Source organism: Canis lupus, chromosome 9 (assembly GCF_003254725.2).
Source record: "Canis lupus dingo isolate Sandy chromosome 9, ASM325472v2, whole genome shotgun sequence".
NCBI lineage: Eukaryota > Metazoa > Chordata > Mammalia > Carnivora > Canidae > Canis > Canis lupus.
Window position 1 is genome coordinate 46,406,014 of NC_064251.1, and position 15,596 is coordinate 46,421,609.

Below are 15,596 nucleotides of genomic sequence, written 5' to 3' on the forward strand. Positions count from 1 at the left end.
GTTTTTCCTTCCTCTGCTTTTCTCCTGGGCTGCTAACCTGGGCCGATAACTCCCCTAAAGAAAGTGTTCATCCTCAGCCTAGAGTAATTATGTCGTTTGCACAACCAGATACCATACTTCCACCTCAGGCCTTTCTGGGCCAGATGTCATGATTATCCTTCTCTCTCTTTCAACCTCAGGGGCTGAAGAGAAGTGAGCAGAGCAGCATGCTGGAACTCTTGCGCCAGAGGCTCCCCACCCCGCCTTCAGGGCCAGAAGGCTCCAGCTCATTGTCCCTCCTGGCTCCGACACCAGAACAGGAATCATCTCGCATCCGCAAACTAGAGAAACTAATTAAAAAGAGACTGTAGGAGTCTACAAAGGGCGCTTTTTCCCCCTGGCTGGTGACCCACAGCACCCCATTGCCTGGAAGCCCCCCACCTCTTCTGTGCTCTCCCTAACTCTCAGATCATCAGTCTTGAAACTTCCTGGGACATTTGGGTTGTTAATGAGTCTTCCCTGTGACCAGTCTTAATTTGTGTCTTAATCAAGAAGCCAAGCAAATGCAGGCTGATAAAAAGGGGTTCCTACAGCATAGGCAGTAGTAGACAAAAGGGCTCTGCAGTTCACTTGTGGTCCTGGGTTGCCTTCAACTGGTCCAGCTGTCACTGGCCTCGCAGCCTCACCTCTGCAATCACACCGTCTGGCATGTGGCCCTATCTCCTGGGCCTATCCAGGCAACTAGGGTGAGAAATCCTGGATCTCACCCCTTCCTCCTCTGTAGCCAGGCCCTAAGATTTGTCCTCCCTGCTCTATGGGTTTGGCTTTGGGGCCCGAGTTAATGAGGTGGAAGATTACAGGTGTAGGACATTAGCCTGGTGGTAGGAAGGCAATGGAAGCAAGAGTACTCTTCCTTGTAGATTCATTTCCTGGTACATATTTTCATGACTGGGCCAATGCGTTCTTCCCATTTCTCTGGAACCTGTAGTCTCCTGTTGATATACATCTAAGGAAAAATTCCCACTGTCTCTCACCCAGGAAGATTGGATGTACTGGACCTTGGATACAGGTGTCTTCTGTGCCATGGGGCTCCTTGCTCAGGTGTGGGGCTAGACCTATATATATCTGCCTTGGAGAGAGACTTCTGCTTGGGACACTCACTGTATGATGTAAGCAGGTTATTATTCCCCCCATTCTCCTGACTTCTAAGGGAAGTATTGCCTTCTTTGAAGAGAAACTAGGAAGTTTCTTCTCAGATGAAGCTATGGGACTGCGCAGGAGGCCTGGGCCCTCTAACCCCCTTCCTGCTCATTTATTTTGAAACCCAAATAACTTTACAGAATGATCTGAAACAACAAAGGTGATGTGAAGTGCCAGAATGACATATTACTTTATTACTAACGAGAAAGAACCCAGGTCCATGGATACCTTAGGAACAGAATGTTGACCTTAAAACACCTGCTCGGAGCCTGGCCCAGCCCAGAACGCAACGTGAGCCCTGGCCTGCCAATCCTATCCACTGGCTCACCACCAGCAGAGCTTTGCAGAAGAGAACTGCCTCCAAGAACTGCTTCAGTCCTCACATCATACAGAAGGTCACATGCCAGAAGGTCACAGCTGTATGAGAACAGACCGCATAGCAGGTAGCTGTGTGATTTGCCAGGTTGGCTGGGAACTGAACCTCAGTTAACTGTGACCACAGCATCAGGGCAGCAGCTGTTCGTGTGGGCATTCTTCAGGAATTCTGAACAATTTGTTGGCCAGGTGGAGAGGGAGCTAAGGAAGGAGGAGCTCTTTACAGAGAATGCACATAACAGGCCTCGGGAGAAAATTGGGATATCAAATAGCACGCAAAAATGAGTTTTCAGGACAGAGGAAGTTTCCTGAAAATCCATAAAACTTGTGAAAGCCACATAGGAGAAAACTTTAAGGTTTGAAAATGAGACCAGGAACTGATGGTGTTTCCCCTTCTTGTTTCCTAACATAAGCACTCTGTGCTGTCCCCCTTCTCTCTCCACTAACCTTCTCCCAGACTCAGTCCATCAGCCCCACTGTGATCCAGAGCCTCATTTCTCCACCAGCTTCCAGTCCCTTCTTGCTAGTCAGTATGACTCTTAGGTGTTGAACATCTCAGGACAGCCCTGAGAAGAAAGTACAAGACGAGGTGTGGCCCTCGGCTGAGCTCTCTTAGGAAAAGTTTGCTAAATAAGGAAAGGGCAGATAGGGCAGGTAGGGGATGGGTTGGGGCAAGCATCCAGGCAGGGTAGAGCAGGGAAGCACACTGTCAAGATTTCACTTTGCCAGGACAGTCGTGATGCTGCTCTGGTGATATCCTACAGCCCAGCCTCCACTAATGGAGGTGAATATTCTCTTACTGTTCTTGAAAGATGGGCCGATGAGCCCATCTCCAAACAGCACAGCCACTTTAGCCCTCTGTCATCAAACTAGGGAGCTGTGAAAGCCAGTGGTCTTTTGCAGCTGGTTCTTGTCACTCTCCATGTTTATAGAGCCACATTTCTCTTTTTGGTTCGTTCCTGAGGAGTCATTTTCTGGACATCTCCATAATGCTTTGAGATGTCAAGCTGCTGTTTTCCCCCAGTTGGTGGTCACACCAAGGAAGTCGCTTTCTTGATTTATTATATTGTCAGTAATCTCCGAGGAGCCACCAGATGTCAGTAGGAGTTATGTAAAAATGTCTACATTGATGAGGTCTGAATGCTGTGTATGCATCCTCTAAAGACAGAGCATGTTTCTCAACTGGGGGTACACATCAGAATCACGTGGAGCCCTTTTTACAAATAAAATTGCCTGGAGATTCTGAACCAGTATGTCTGGAGTGGGGCCTGGGCAAGTAGGTAATTATAATGTTTACCCCTTTTTAAAATCCATAGCATTAGAGAGAAATTTGCTTTATCAAAGTGTTCCTATAGCACATTTTCATGAACATACATTATTCCTGCCTCTCTAAACAAATATAATTACAATTGATCCGTTACCAACAGGTAAAGATTCTTAACTAACATCTAGCAGTTTAAATTTTAAGCTTGTGTTGGTGATAGAGACCAGGCCAGAACTATGCTGTTCCCATCCAGACTAGAATTCTTAAGTTTTGACGACCAAGCCCCAAACAAATTTGCTCTATTACTGTCACTTCAAAAAAACATAGAGTACTCTGATAAAAACAGTAGCTAACAACTCTGTTATTCAGCTAAATTAGATGCTGTACCCATTCCTCGCCGCCCCCACCATTTTCTCTAACTCTTAAAAAAAAAAAAAAAAAAAAAACTCTGAAGCCACTTCATGTGATTAAAACAAATGTTGATAATTTATAATTGATAAAGATCTGTTCTTACTATGGACAGACTTCCTGATAGCTGGCTTAGAGGTACCCAGGCTGGAGGAAATTCCATTGGATTGTAACAGTGAAATGGGAATCACAATGGACAGAGTGTGTTGACCTCCAAGTTCCGTTCTGGAATTGAAACTGTTGCCACTCCTCTCTCTCTTAAAGAACAAAGAACTAGAGCAGCCCGGGTGTCTCAGTGGTTTGGCGCCGCCGCCTTCAGCCCAGGGCGTGATCCTGGAGACCCAGGATGGGTCCCGCGTGGGGCTTCCTGCATGGAGCCTGCTTCTCCCTCTGCGTCTCTCTCTCTCTCTCCCTTTCTCTCTCTCTCTCTCTGTGTCTCTCGTGAATAAATAAATAAAATCTTTAAAAAAAAGAACTAAGAACTGGTACCTAGGACTGTGGCCCCCAGAAAAAAAAAGTACCTGCTTTCTCATGCCTAGGATGGTTCTTCAGTGCAGATCAAAAGGGACTCAGAGCAGCCTGCCAAAGACGAGTGATAGTTACAGGGCAGACAGGGTGAGCAAGCAGGTCTGCAGCTGCTCCCTGATGTGGGGCTGTTACACCAGCCCATCCTAGGTTGCTGTTGGACAGGGAAACCTAGTTCTCTGTTTGCGGAATGCTAGGGAAAATGCCAGAAGGTCACAGCTGGAAATGCAATTCCTCTCCCTAGGAAGAGAAATCTCCAAAATAACTAGCTTGCTGACGGTGAAAGCAAGTGTTTCACACTTCTTGTCTACTCCAAGTCAGATTTCTAAAAATAAAATCATTAGAACTGCATTGGGCCACTTAAACAATAGACTTGGAAACATGGCCACATGAAAAGCTGGCGTGCAGAAGAGGCCCGTGTATTATATAAAGCAAACCAAATTTCCACTCTCATTCTAGTATTTATCAAACTAGATAGCCTCTCAAACCCTCAAAGTTCTCTACCTTTGGGAGATATCAATTTCCTTAAAGGGACTGCTTTTTGTGTAAATATCTTTCATTTCCCCCATCTGGAAGTGATTTCTCACTGCATATTGGAGCGCACAGTACTACAGTTAATTAAAGCATTACTGGATGTCATTTGCTAGGGTGTATTTCCTCATTGTTGACAGAAAACAGAACGGAGGATAGGAAAGAATCAGGAAGCCTGTGAGCCTTGGGCCCCCCTCAGCGTTTCCCCTGCCCCAGCCCCCTGCCCCTTGCCCCCTGCCCCCTGCCCCCTGCCTCCTGCCGAAGATGGGCCCCTTCCCTGACAGCCGAAGGAAGCAATGCCTGAAGACAGAGCTGCTCATCAGCAGGGTCCTAGCATGTCCGGCTGTGCTGGACATCCTCTCTAAATACGGATAAAGTGTGCTGCTTCCAATTTGGAACCCTTCTTGTGCGCTGAATTTCTATCCTGTTGACTTTCCCTTTTCCACCTTGCTGTTGCAGCCTGCTTTTCCATATGACCGCAAGTGATTTCTCTCCTGTGCACAGTAAGTGAATCCTGTTTGCTTAGTAACTGGGTGGGCATTTTGCAGTGAACTTTTTGGGAAGTCCAATGTTGCTTTCAGCAATGGAAAATCTGTTGCAGCACTTCCATTAGTCTGGCTTCAAAATCATTACCTACTTTCCATTCTCTATTTTCACCAGCTCCTCACTTCAGTAGGGGACCGAGGGATCAATCTGATGAAAAAAACATTTCCTATAACCGTCTGGAAGAGCAGGGCAGGATGGTTCATCTGCCCAGTTCTCTTCCTTCTCACCTACATAACCAGGCATGGGAGACACTGGAGAGCAGCAGGATAGGAAGAAGGTGTCCATTTGGAACAAAAGCAGGGGATCCCTGGGTGGCTCAGCAGTTTAGCGCCTGCCTTTGGCCCAGGGCGTGATCCTGGAGTCCCAGAATCGAGTCCCGCATCGGGCTCCCTGCATGGAGCCTGCTTCTCCCTCTGCCTGTGTCTCTGCCTCTCTGTCTCTCTCTCTCTCTCTCTCTGTGTCTCTCATGAATAAATAAATAAATAAAATATTTTAAAAAAAGAAACAAAAGCAGCCCAAGATTGGAAACTTCTACAGAAGCCCTGGTGTCCAGGTCTGGTTCTGGTACTTGGACATTGGATGAGTCTTTGGTCCTCTGAGCCTTATTTCAGTGTCTGTAAAGGGATTATAATGAATCAGGCTGTGGAGGTCACATAGGACTAAATTGTGAGCACGTGCTCTGTAAACCGTAAGGCAGTGTGAAGTATGAAGTGTTCATTATCACTCGCCAGGCCTGAACCACCAGTGGCCAGCCTGACTGGATGGTGGGTGGCCATAGAACTTATTCTGTCCCCGGACCTACTTGAACAAAATGGCAATTGATATAACCGTGCTGCTGTGTGTAGGCTTCATCTGAGACAGGCATTGGAATACCTAGTCTTTGCCTTTTTAGGTCAGGCTTGTGATATCCAGCTTATTCAGAAGCTTTAACTCCCTGAGCCCTCTGTTCCCCTTGCCCTAACAGCTGCTGTTTTCATAGCATTTAGGGATAAACTTGCAGACACAGAGAAGAGACCTTCCTCCCTCCTGGTGGTATTGGCTGGGCTACCTGTTGTGGAAAATGTGGCACGTTTCCTCTGAAGGCAAATTAGAAGGGTTGCCAAAGGCTTCCTTCCAGATAAATTCTTTAGATACAGTGTCTGGTGTCCACAGACCAGACTTCAACTGGCCATTCGTGGCAGGGACAAATTCTTGCCTGCCCTCCTTTTTAATTTTTTTATTTTTTTATTTCTCCCTTACCTGCAATGCCCAAAAAACTATGCAAGACTATCTTGAGACAGGCAGAGGTTCAGCAACTATTTGGTTTACTTTACAGTTGCCTTTCAAAGAAGTTTAGGGCTTTCACACGGCCAGCTGAATCCCTATAATCTGGGCTTTCAGTCCCCTTTGGGGACATTGATACAGAGAGTGCTAAGTGATAGATATTAAAGTTAAATGGGGTCCAGTGCTTTGTCCCCTGGGAATGTTTATCACTTAATCTTAGGCCTCTGGTAGCTTCTGCTCAGTAATCAAATGGAATCTGTACAATTGCTGTGCCTCCTTCTGTTTGGGGTAACTTTTCAAAAGTGAGAAATTAAGAACAGCTTCACCAAAAGCTTCCCTTTACTTCTGAAGCCAAGAAAAGTATTTGCAAAGTGAGCCGTAACTTTCAGGGGTACCAGGTAAAATGGAGAGAAATTCTATCTTCTTGTGCTTGTTTGCTTTGTGCTGATGGAAAAGGAAGGCGGTTCTCGGAGAGAAGGGAAGCACACCAGCTGCTAGAAAGACTGCATTCCACAGAATTCTTCACAAGCTCAAGCACTGTGGTTGGGGTGCCTAGCACAGCCTCTGAAGAGCATTAGCAGACAAATGAAAAAGTAACAAATATTGTATAAAGAAAACATGAGTTGACACAGACACCCCACAACCTCATACCCTGTTGCATCCCTGGCATGCCTCCTAGAGGATTCAAAGTGCTGGCACTACAGCTGGCTGGGTCTGTTGTCAGAGGAGGGTGCGGACTATAGGTAAAGTCCTGGTTGGTCCCTGGCTGCAGCCCAGCTACTGTTTGGCAGGCAGATAATATCTTTGATCATGAGAGGTACTGAGAGATCTGCACTATTCCAATGCTGTCTGTATCTGGGCAGGAACTAGTTACTGAGTATACATGGTGATATCTCATGGGATCAAACTCCCTGTTAAGTAGATATGATCAGCTCCATGTTATAGATGTGAACCTGGAGGCCAGGAGGGCAAATGCCCCTGGGGCTGTGTGGCTAGTAGGTGATGGTGGTGACAGGGTTTGATTCTGCTCTCCATCTACCCTTGCTCTTCATGCTACACCTGTGGTTTTCAAATGTACAAGGCACAATTTTGCATGACTCTCACTCTACAATACAGAAGTATTTTATTAATATATTTTCTGAGTTCAAATAACTTTCAAAGCCAGTGAGAATATTCAAACTATTTCATTGAATAGAAAACATCTTATTTTTTTAAAGATTTTATTTATTTTATTTGAGAGAGAGAACACAAGTTGGGTGAGGGGCAGAGGGAGAAGCAGACTCCTTGCTGAGCAAGAAGCCCATGCAGAACTGGATCCTGGGACTGATCTGAGCCGAAGGCAGACGCTTAGCCAGCTGAGCCACCCAGGCACCCCCTAGAAAGCATTTTAAATCTAAGGTTGCAGATGACAGTTTATGTGTATCAATCCCAGCATCCAATTTATTTCTGTGTTTGGCTTTGGTTGAACAGATTACAGAAATCTTGATTTAATCTAGCTTAGACATTGCAACTAACATCAGTTCTGTTTTAAGAGCCCTCCTTACAATCCCAGATACTCTTCAGTTACACAGATGTGACAAGGACTCTGGATCCTGAGGTCTGCATGCGCCTGAGCAGCCCTGACAGCCCCAGTTCACACACGGAGGGTCTGCGTCATCGCATGCTTGCACCTAGAACACATCTGAGGCTGCACGTTGTGTTACTACAGCTTTGAATGTTCAATTATCAGAACAGGTTTTAAGCGGTAATCCTAGAGGCCACCTCCTGGGCTTAGCCTTGCTCCCTTTAGAAAGACCTTCAAAGGGCAAGGTGCAAGGTGCAAAGGTCTTTGCAAGGTGCAAAGACCCTGGTGCAAGGCAGCTGTGTTCTAAGAACAAAGTGGTGCAACTGGAATGGGTGGAGGAGGCTTGAGCACCATCCTTCTCAAAACCCCCATGAGCCTCACACTGTACTCCTGAGGCCTCACGTCAGTGCATGCCACGCTTCCTGAACCCGGACTCAAAACATAGAAATGATAATATCTGTGCTCCTGTTCCCTCTCATTGGGGCCAATCAATGGAAGAGGGTGCCAGGGCTAGAGGTGATAGATTTAGGGACTGTGGCTGCTTGAGGGTGGCCCCCAAACACAGCCCCAGAGATGGGGGATCAGTGTGGACATTTGTTGTGTATTATTCCCAGTGCTGTAGTTGGGAAGCTCTGAATTGGATCATGAGTGTTATGCAGCATGTTAATTTATTTATTTTTAGAACATTGGTCAAATTCCTTCATTTCACAGATGGGAAATTGGGCCCTGAGAGTTTCAATCACTTGCTTCTCCCCATTATGACCCACCACCCTCCCAGCCCCCTTACTACTTCTGTTGTTTCTGTTATCATTTCAAATGAGAGGTGCAGCCACTGCATCCATCCCCCACCTGCACTTCCTCTTATTCAGCATCCAGTCAGCTACTTTCCAGAAGCTTCTCTTGAAGGTCACTGATGATCATCTGGCTAAATTTTCATTCTCTGTGCATCCTCCATTTATTTGATGAGCCCTTCCCTCCCCCTGGGAGTTCTTCCTAAACTTTGATACCTTGCTTTCCTGTCTAATACTTCTTGGTCTCCTTCACTGACTCTTCTTGTCCTGACCCTTGACTGTGATCAAGCCCCAAGGTTTTTACTCCACACTCCTTCAGAGAACACATCTGAAGGTGTAAGCAGCAGCTGTGCCTTCTGAAGTTGCGCAGATTTTTGCCTTGTGCCCTTTCCCCCCAGCTGACTCCAGCCTACTTGCACGTCCCATCCTTACTTAGCTCGTGCATAACACCTCTGGGTAAACTTGGCCCATTTCCTGGAATTCCTCATTTCTCTATGGCACCAGCTTCCTATCCTGGTTCCACCATCTCAAAGCCTTAGAGTCAGTCACCCTTGACAACTCTCCTTGTCAACCAGTGTGGTCAGGTGATCATAAAACATTTTCTTAATTATTAAGAGAAAATTTAACTTGCCCCAACAAATAGAGACAGTCAGCCCCAGTAAGGCCGGGAGACCCAGTGAGGTTTTTTTGCTCTGAGGGTCTCTCAGATGGAGCTAGTATAAGCCTCACTACGCTAGGCTTTCTCCGATACTGGCAACACCGTGGGTTCTGGGTGTTTCCTGGGCTGCTGTCTCAATTTTCTTTACCTTATAAAATACTGCAACAGTAATACTCATTTGTTTTGTTTTGTTTTGTTTTGTTTTTTAAGATTCTGTTTGTTTAGAGAGAGAGAGCCATGGGGAGGGGCAGACGGAAAGAGAATCCCAAGCAGACTCCCTGCAGAGTGCAGAGCCCAACACAGGGCTCGATCTCACGACCCTAAGATCAGGACCTGAGCCAAGACCAAGAGTTGACACTCAACTGACTGAGCCACCAGGAACCCCATAATACTCATTTTTAAAGTAAAGTATCAAAAAATAAAAATAATAAAAATAATAAAGTATCAGGGGCACCGGCTGGCTCAGTTGATAGAGCATGTGACTTTTGATCTCAGGGTTGTAAGTTCGAACCCCACATTGGATGTAGAGACTATTTAAAAATAAAGTATTTTTTTTAAATGTGTAATATTAGGGGCACTTGGGTGGCTCAGTCGGTTAAGCATCTGCCTTTGGCTCAGGTCATAATCCTGGGGTCCTGGGATTGAGTCCTGCGTTGGACTTCCTGCTCAGTCTGCTTCTCCCTCTGCCACTCTCCCCTACGGGTGCACATGTGCATGCGCTCTCTCTAATAGATAAAATCTTAATTTTAAAAAAAGTATAATATCAGTATTCCTGTTGATAAGTTAAAACAATATGGCAAGGTTTCCAAAGTCCTGTTGTCTTTCTAGACTTTTTTTATGTCTATACTGTGGGGGAGAGGAGCTTTTACAAAAAGAGAAAAAGTCAATAGTAAGCATATTTATGTATTTTTCTGCAACTTAATAACATAGTTTAGACATCTTGTTCTTCAGTATCTGGAGAGCTATTTTTTTGTGTGTGGCTACCTGGTATTTTATAGTTCAGGTATATCATTATTTAGCCAGTCTCCTACCAGTATACAAATAGGTGGTTTATAATTTTTGGCTATTAGAACACAACATCAGTGAAACTGTGTGTGTAAATATCTTTGCTTACTTGTTCTCACCTTTTTTAGGATACCCTTCTAAAATTGTTCTATTCCCATTTAAAATGTTGCTGGCTCTTGCCAAAACGTCCTCTACAGAGATGGTTTTGCTGTACACGCTCATTGACGGCATGTGTGTACCCACCTCTCCATATCACTGGTCCTGGATGTCTTCTCCTGCTTCTTGATCTAAAGGATAGAGTTGCAGCTTTACCTATGGAAACCCAGTAAGCAGAAGTTCCCCTTTGGGTTTCGTTGCATAAAACCGAATGTAACCCAACAGGGGTTGCACGTTGCTGCAAGAAAGCTTCCTTATTAAGCAAAAGACCTGTGGTTTCCTCCATGGTCAGGGCTCCTGGAGGATGTGTTTTATTGGTTCACTCATGAAAGCAATGATTATTCTTTGTAAATGAGAGAAGTAATAGTTTGATATTAAATTGAGCATCTTTCCTACTCTTTACTCTTTCTCCCCACCACTCCAGTAGCAGGCAGGGTGTCTTATATCCACTGTCCTCAGGTGGGAATGTGTAGAGATGTAATTGCATAAATTCTTAGCTTTGGAACTATATAGATTTTTGTGATTCTGTAGTAGAGAAGAAAGTCTTGAAAGGTCTTGAGAGCCATCGCTGTCAATGCAAGAGTATTGGGATAGCAGTGTATTTTGGTTTTGTTTCTTATTCTAAAAGTGTACCTTTAAATTTTTTGAAGTAATCTCTACACCCATCATGGGGCTTGAACTCAGGACCCCAAGATCAAGAGTCATATGCACTACCAACTGAGCCAACCTCAAAACTCCAGAGGACCTTGCATACAATCCACACTATCATCACAGGAACGGTGCATTTTGACATAAATGTTTTTTTCCATTTTAAAAGAGGTATGAGGGCACCCGAGTGACTCAGCTGATTAGGCATCTCCCTTCGGCTCAGGTCATGATCCTGGAGTTTTGGGATGAAGTCCTGTCTCAGGATCACTGCTCAACGCGGAGCATGCTTCTCCCTCTCTTCCTCGATCCTGCTCTCTGTTGCTATCTCTGTCTCTCTCTCTCAAATAAATAAATAAAATCTTTTTTAAAAATCACTTAATAGGGGATCCCTGGGTGGCTCACCGGTTTAGCGCCTGCCTTTGGCCCAGGGCACGATCCTGGAGTCCCAGGATCGAGTCCCACTTCAGGCTCCCAGCATGGAGCCTGCTTCTCCCTCCTCCTGTGTCTCTGCCTCTCTCTCTCTCTCTGTCTATGATAAATAAATAAATAAATAAATAAATAAATAAATAAATAAATATTTTTAAAAATCACTTAATATAGGACACCTATATTAACCACAGGCTCCGTGGTTGAGCATCTGCCTTTGGCTCAGGTCATGATCCCAGGGTCCTGGGATCCAGTCCCACATTGGGCTCCCCACAGGGAGCCTGCTTCTCCCTCTGCCTGTGTCTCTGCCTTTCTCTATGTCTCTCATGAATAAATAGATAAATTCTTTTAAATTAATTAATTAATTAAATTGAAAATAAAAATAAAGGGTTTTGACTGTTAGGTCATAAAGGGAAAACTAAAGGAAATATGACTTGGCTTAGAAGCTGATGGTCACTGAGAAGAAATAGAAAACCCCACCACTCTGGGCTGAGCCCTCTGGAGGTATTAGGGACATGCTCATAAGTTTGAAGGAAATCCTGATCTAGAAGCCATTGCCTAGCTTCCAGTGATCACCTGGGAGAGTGCAGGCCCCATAGAGGAGCCTGAAGGAGGCAGGAACAAGGTGCCTGAGGGAGAAGAAACAGTGTCTCAGGGTGTTGTTGTCCAGGCAAACAGACTTTAAGAGAGGGTGCATACCACAGAGTCCCCCATACCCCATCATAGGCAGATGATGGCTCCCAAGCAACCTGAGTTTCCAGAAGTAATGAAAGGGCCAGCTCATTAGAAGACACAACTGTGATGCAGAACAGGTGGCCTGTGGTTACGAAAAACAGAGGGTAGCATTCCACAGCCAAGCAAAACAAGCTCTACCTTAGTAGAGGCCAGAGGTAGGAAGATGACCATGGATCGGGCACTCACCGCAGCCACCCCACCCCTGCTGCCATGACGTTATAATAAGCCTCCCCAGATGCCATCCAGCCAAAAGAGAAGGACAAGAGTAGTAATTACCCAAAGCCACTAGTCATTTCCAGAAGAGAAGATAGTTTTCCATTGAGAGAAAATGGGAGCACACGAGCTAAATTGAGTCCAGTTAAAAAAATTAAAAGAGCATTAACCTTTTTCCTGCCAGAGTATGTAGTCACGAAACAATCCCCATCATAAGTGAAGAGAACTAACAGCTTGTCGCCGTGTACTTGACATGGCATTGCCAGCCAAGAGCATGGCTGCACTAAGCCAGTCACCCTAACTCTTGCTTCCCTTTGCCACCAGCACAACACCTTTGCAAGATGCATGTCCTGCAGTGGAACTAATTGACTCCAGAAGGAATTGAATGTGGAGCCTGGGCCAGGTCTGCAGTGCTCTCTACCCAATGAAGCTAAGCCAGAAGAGAAAGATAACCACCAAAGCTCTGCCATGAGGTCTCAAGATCCAGTCTGAGACTGCTAGGCAAACTCAAGGAAACATGACTGGATTCCAACACACCCTTTATCCCCACAGTTTAGGCAGTCTGAGGTATTTCTGGCTGTGGCCATCAAAGAACTCCCAAGGTTGACCACAAAGCAGGTGGCACTTGGTAAAGAGGATGCTGTATGAGGATGTATGAGGATACTAAGTAGAGGGTGTCTACTCAGCAATAAGCAAAGACCGCCAGAGCTCCCAGCCTTGGTCTGTTGTTCCCTCTGCCTTCTCCCCCTGCCTTCTTTGCCTGCCTATTTCGTACTCAGTGCTTTAAGATCAGCACATGTGCTACTTCCTCCGGGAATCTTTCCCCAGGCTCTGCCTCCCCTCCTTCCCGGGCTGGGTGGAGCTCTGTGCTCCCACTCTCTCCCTCTCAGACAGTAGGCACTTGGTAGGTGCTGGGTGAATGAATGAGTCTTGTGAAAGAGCAGTCACTCTAATCCAAAACAGATTTTGGTGAGAGCTATCAGCCTTGAGAGTAGAGTTAAAATGGGTTCTGGTGGAACGAGGCCAGGATAGCTTCCCATAAATAGTATTTCAACTAGGAGCACAAAGCCCAGATTTTTTAACATTTGTATGATGAAAGGCCCGGGGCGAGCTTGTGTTAACCGCTCTTTGGATTACACGTGTGAAGGAGGACAGCAGGCATTGTGTCCTATGTGGAAGGCCTGTCTTGGGACGTGGCAGATGCTGTCTGACATTCTCGAAACTCCTGCTTCCAACAGAGCCACTAACAGCAGAAGGCCCTTTCTCCGCCCCGGCAGCTCTGGCCCCAAAAGCGTGCCAAGCAGATAGTGTCGATGCTGAGGAAGCTAGCTGATATCCTTGGGATATGAGTCTACCTTTCAGTCTTTGAAAGCAAGGCATTGAGATGGGATTTGAGTGATGTTTGATGGTTGTCTGGTGGAGCAGAGGTCCCAGCTGAGGCCGAAGTTGAGTAACCCTTTCATCCCCAGGTCCAGACAGCCTTTTTTTCCATACAGAACCTGGGAGCATCTTAGAGAAATCCTAAGAAAAGTGGTAGAAGGATAGGCCTGGCTCTGGGGAGAGGGATTTGGAATTCAAAGGGATTTTTTTGGTTTTGTTTGTTTTATTATTTGCCTCTTGGCCTAGCCCTGCAGGGTTCAAGTTTGAATCCTAGTGCAGGAAACAGGCATAAAGGAGGCTACACTGCTTCAGGATCACCCTGCAAATTAACCTCCCCCCACCCTCAGTGTTTAGCAGCAGCACCCAGGGCTTTGGGTAGTGCCTGGTAAGGGGCAAAGGAACAGTACCCACAGCCGCATGGCTGTGACCTCTCTCAGGTGCCTAGTGGAGCTGATGGTGATCTCAGCAAGGGCAGCCTTCCCCTGGGGGCCAGGGTGGGACACTGTCATGCAGCATAGCAGAACCAGCGCAGAGGTGGTGGGGGCAGGAAAAGGCAAACTGATAGCAGGCATCCCATGTCTATGACCAGCTTTATTCATGAGCCTATGAGAGATACCTTCAGAGGTTTCTAGAAATACTTGTCAGTGGTTGAGGTCATCCTGCAAAAGTGCAGGGTAAGAGGCAATAAAATTCTAGTGTCCCCTCCCCCACCTCCAGTGATATGACCTGGGGAACAAGACAGTTTTTTTCTTTCATACCTCTCCTCTCACCCCATGTTCTTCCCCCACCCCCGGCTAATTTTCAGCAAAGACTCAAAACTGAAAAACATTTCTTCAAAGGCACATAAAGGTCTTCAGCAAGCATCAAGGGCTTCCAGTTGTACATAGCTGCAAACCACAGCCGCCTCCTGCCTGTGCATACTCTGCTTTGCATTTGGGGGAGGAGAGGAATGTGCTTAGGGGCTCTGGCTCCTGGGAAGGACACCATGGGTGAGCCCATCACTGTGGACCCAACTGGCCACCTCCACTGGCTCCCACTCACTATCTCTTCGGCCCACTCACAGGGCCGAGGCAGCCCTGAATCCCGGGGTGGTCCCAGAACACCCCAGCATTTCAGGGCTGCCCTTGGAGAGTGATGGCACAGACCAGCCGTCTTTTCCCCAGGGACAGTGACAGCACACCCATTTATCACGCCTTTCAGCCAAGGAGCCAAGGGTCTTAACTTCAATTGCTCAACTCAGGGCTATTTTTCTGGGCTGCAAGTCCTTGTCCAGTGTGAATATGCAGACCAATGCCAGGAGTGCAAGTGTATTGATGCAGTTCCAAGGAGGCCATGTGCCCCAGCTCTTTGCAAAATCCCATCTGGGTTTTATTTTGCAGAGGCCATGGCCCTTTTCTGTGTAACCAGGGAGCTTTGGGGAGCAGGCCTCTAAGCTAACAAATAGGAGCCCTGGAGGAGAGGGTCTGTATCTGGGGTCACAGGGCTGTCCACAAGGGGAGACACCTGAATCCACCCCAAGCTGCATTCATTTACTAGGTTAGTGTCACCAGCTGGGCTGGGCAGGAAATCTTCCCACCTGACTTGGTGGTCTCCCAGGGGAAAGGTCAGAAGAGGAGCTGACCTGTGCCCCTGGGCCCACTTCATTCTAAAATTGCTAAGCCAGGGCAACCCCAGTGGCTCAGTGGTTTAGCACTGCTCTCAGCCTGGGGCGTGATCCTGGGGACCTGGGATCGAGTCCCATGTCGGGCTCCCTACATGGAGCCTGCTTCTCCCTCTGCCTGTGTCTCTGCCCCTCTCTCTCTGTGTCTCTCATGAATAAATAAATAAAATCTTTCAAAAAAAATTTTTTTAAATAAAAATAAAATTGCTAAGCCAGAACTTTGGTAGCTCCCGGCTCTGTCTGGCTGATGCACCTTTGTGAGTGCCCGG

At 46.6% G+C, this 15,596-nt stretch overlaps 1 protein-coding gene across 6 annotated transcripts in view; it reads left to right on the forward strand.

The window, feature by feature from the left end:
* Positions 1-4,390, forward strand: part of VPS53 (VPS53 subunit of GARP complex) — a 143,690-nt gene extending 139,300 nt beyond the window's left edge. For all 6 annotated transcript variants that reach the window (XM_049114259.1, XM_025476197.3, XM_035721581.2 and 3 more), the window contains one exon: positions 180-4,390. In XM_049114259.1, the coding sequence (XP_048970216.1) occupies positions 180-350 (171 nt within the window). In that variant the 3' untranslated portion in view covers positions 351-4,390. The remainder of the gene's footprint in view (positions 1-179) is intronic.
* Positions 4,391-15,596: the final 11,206 nt, after the last annotated feature.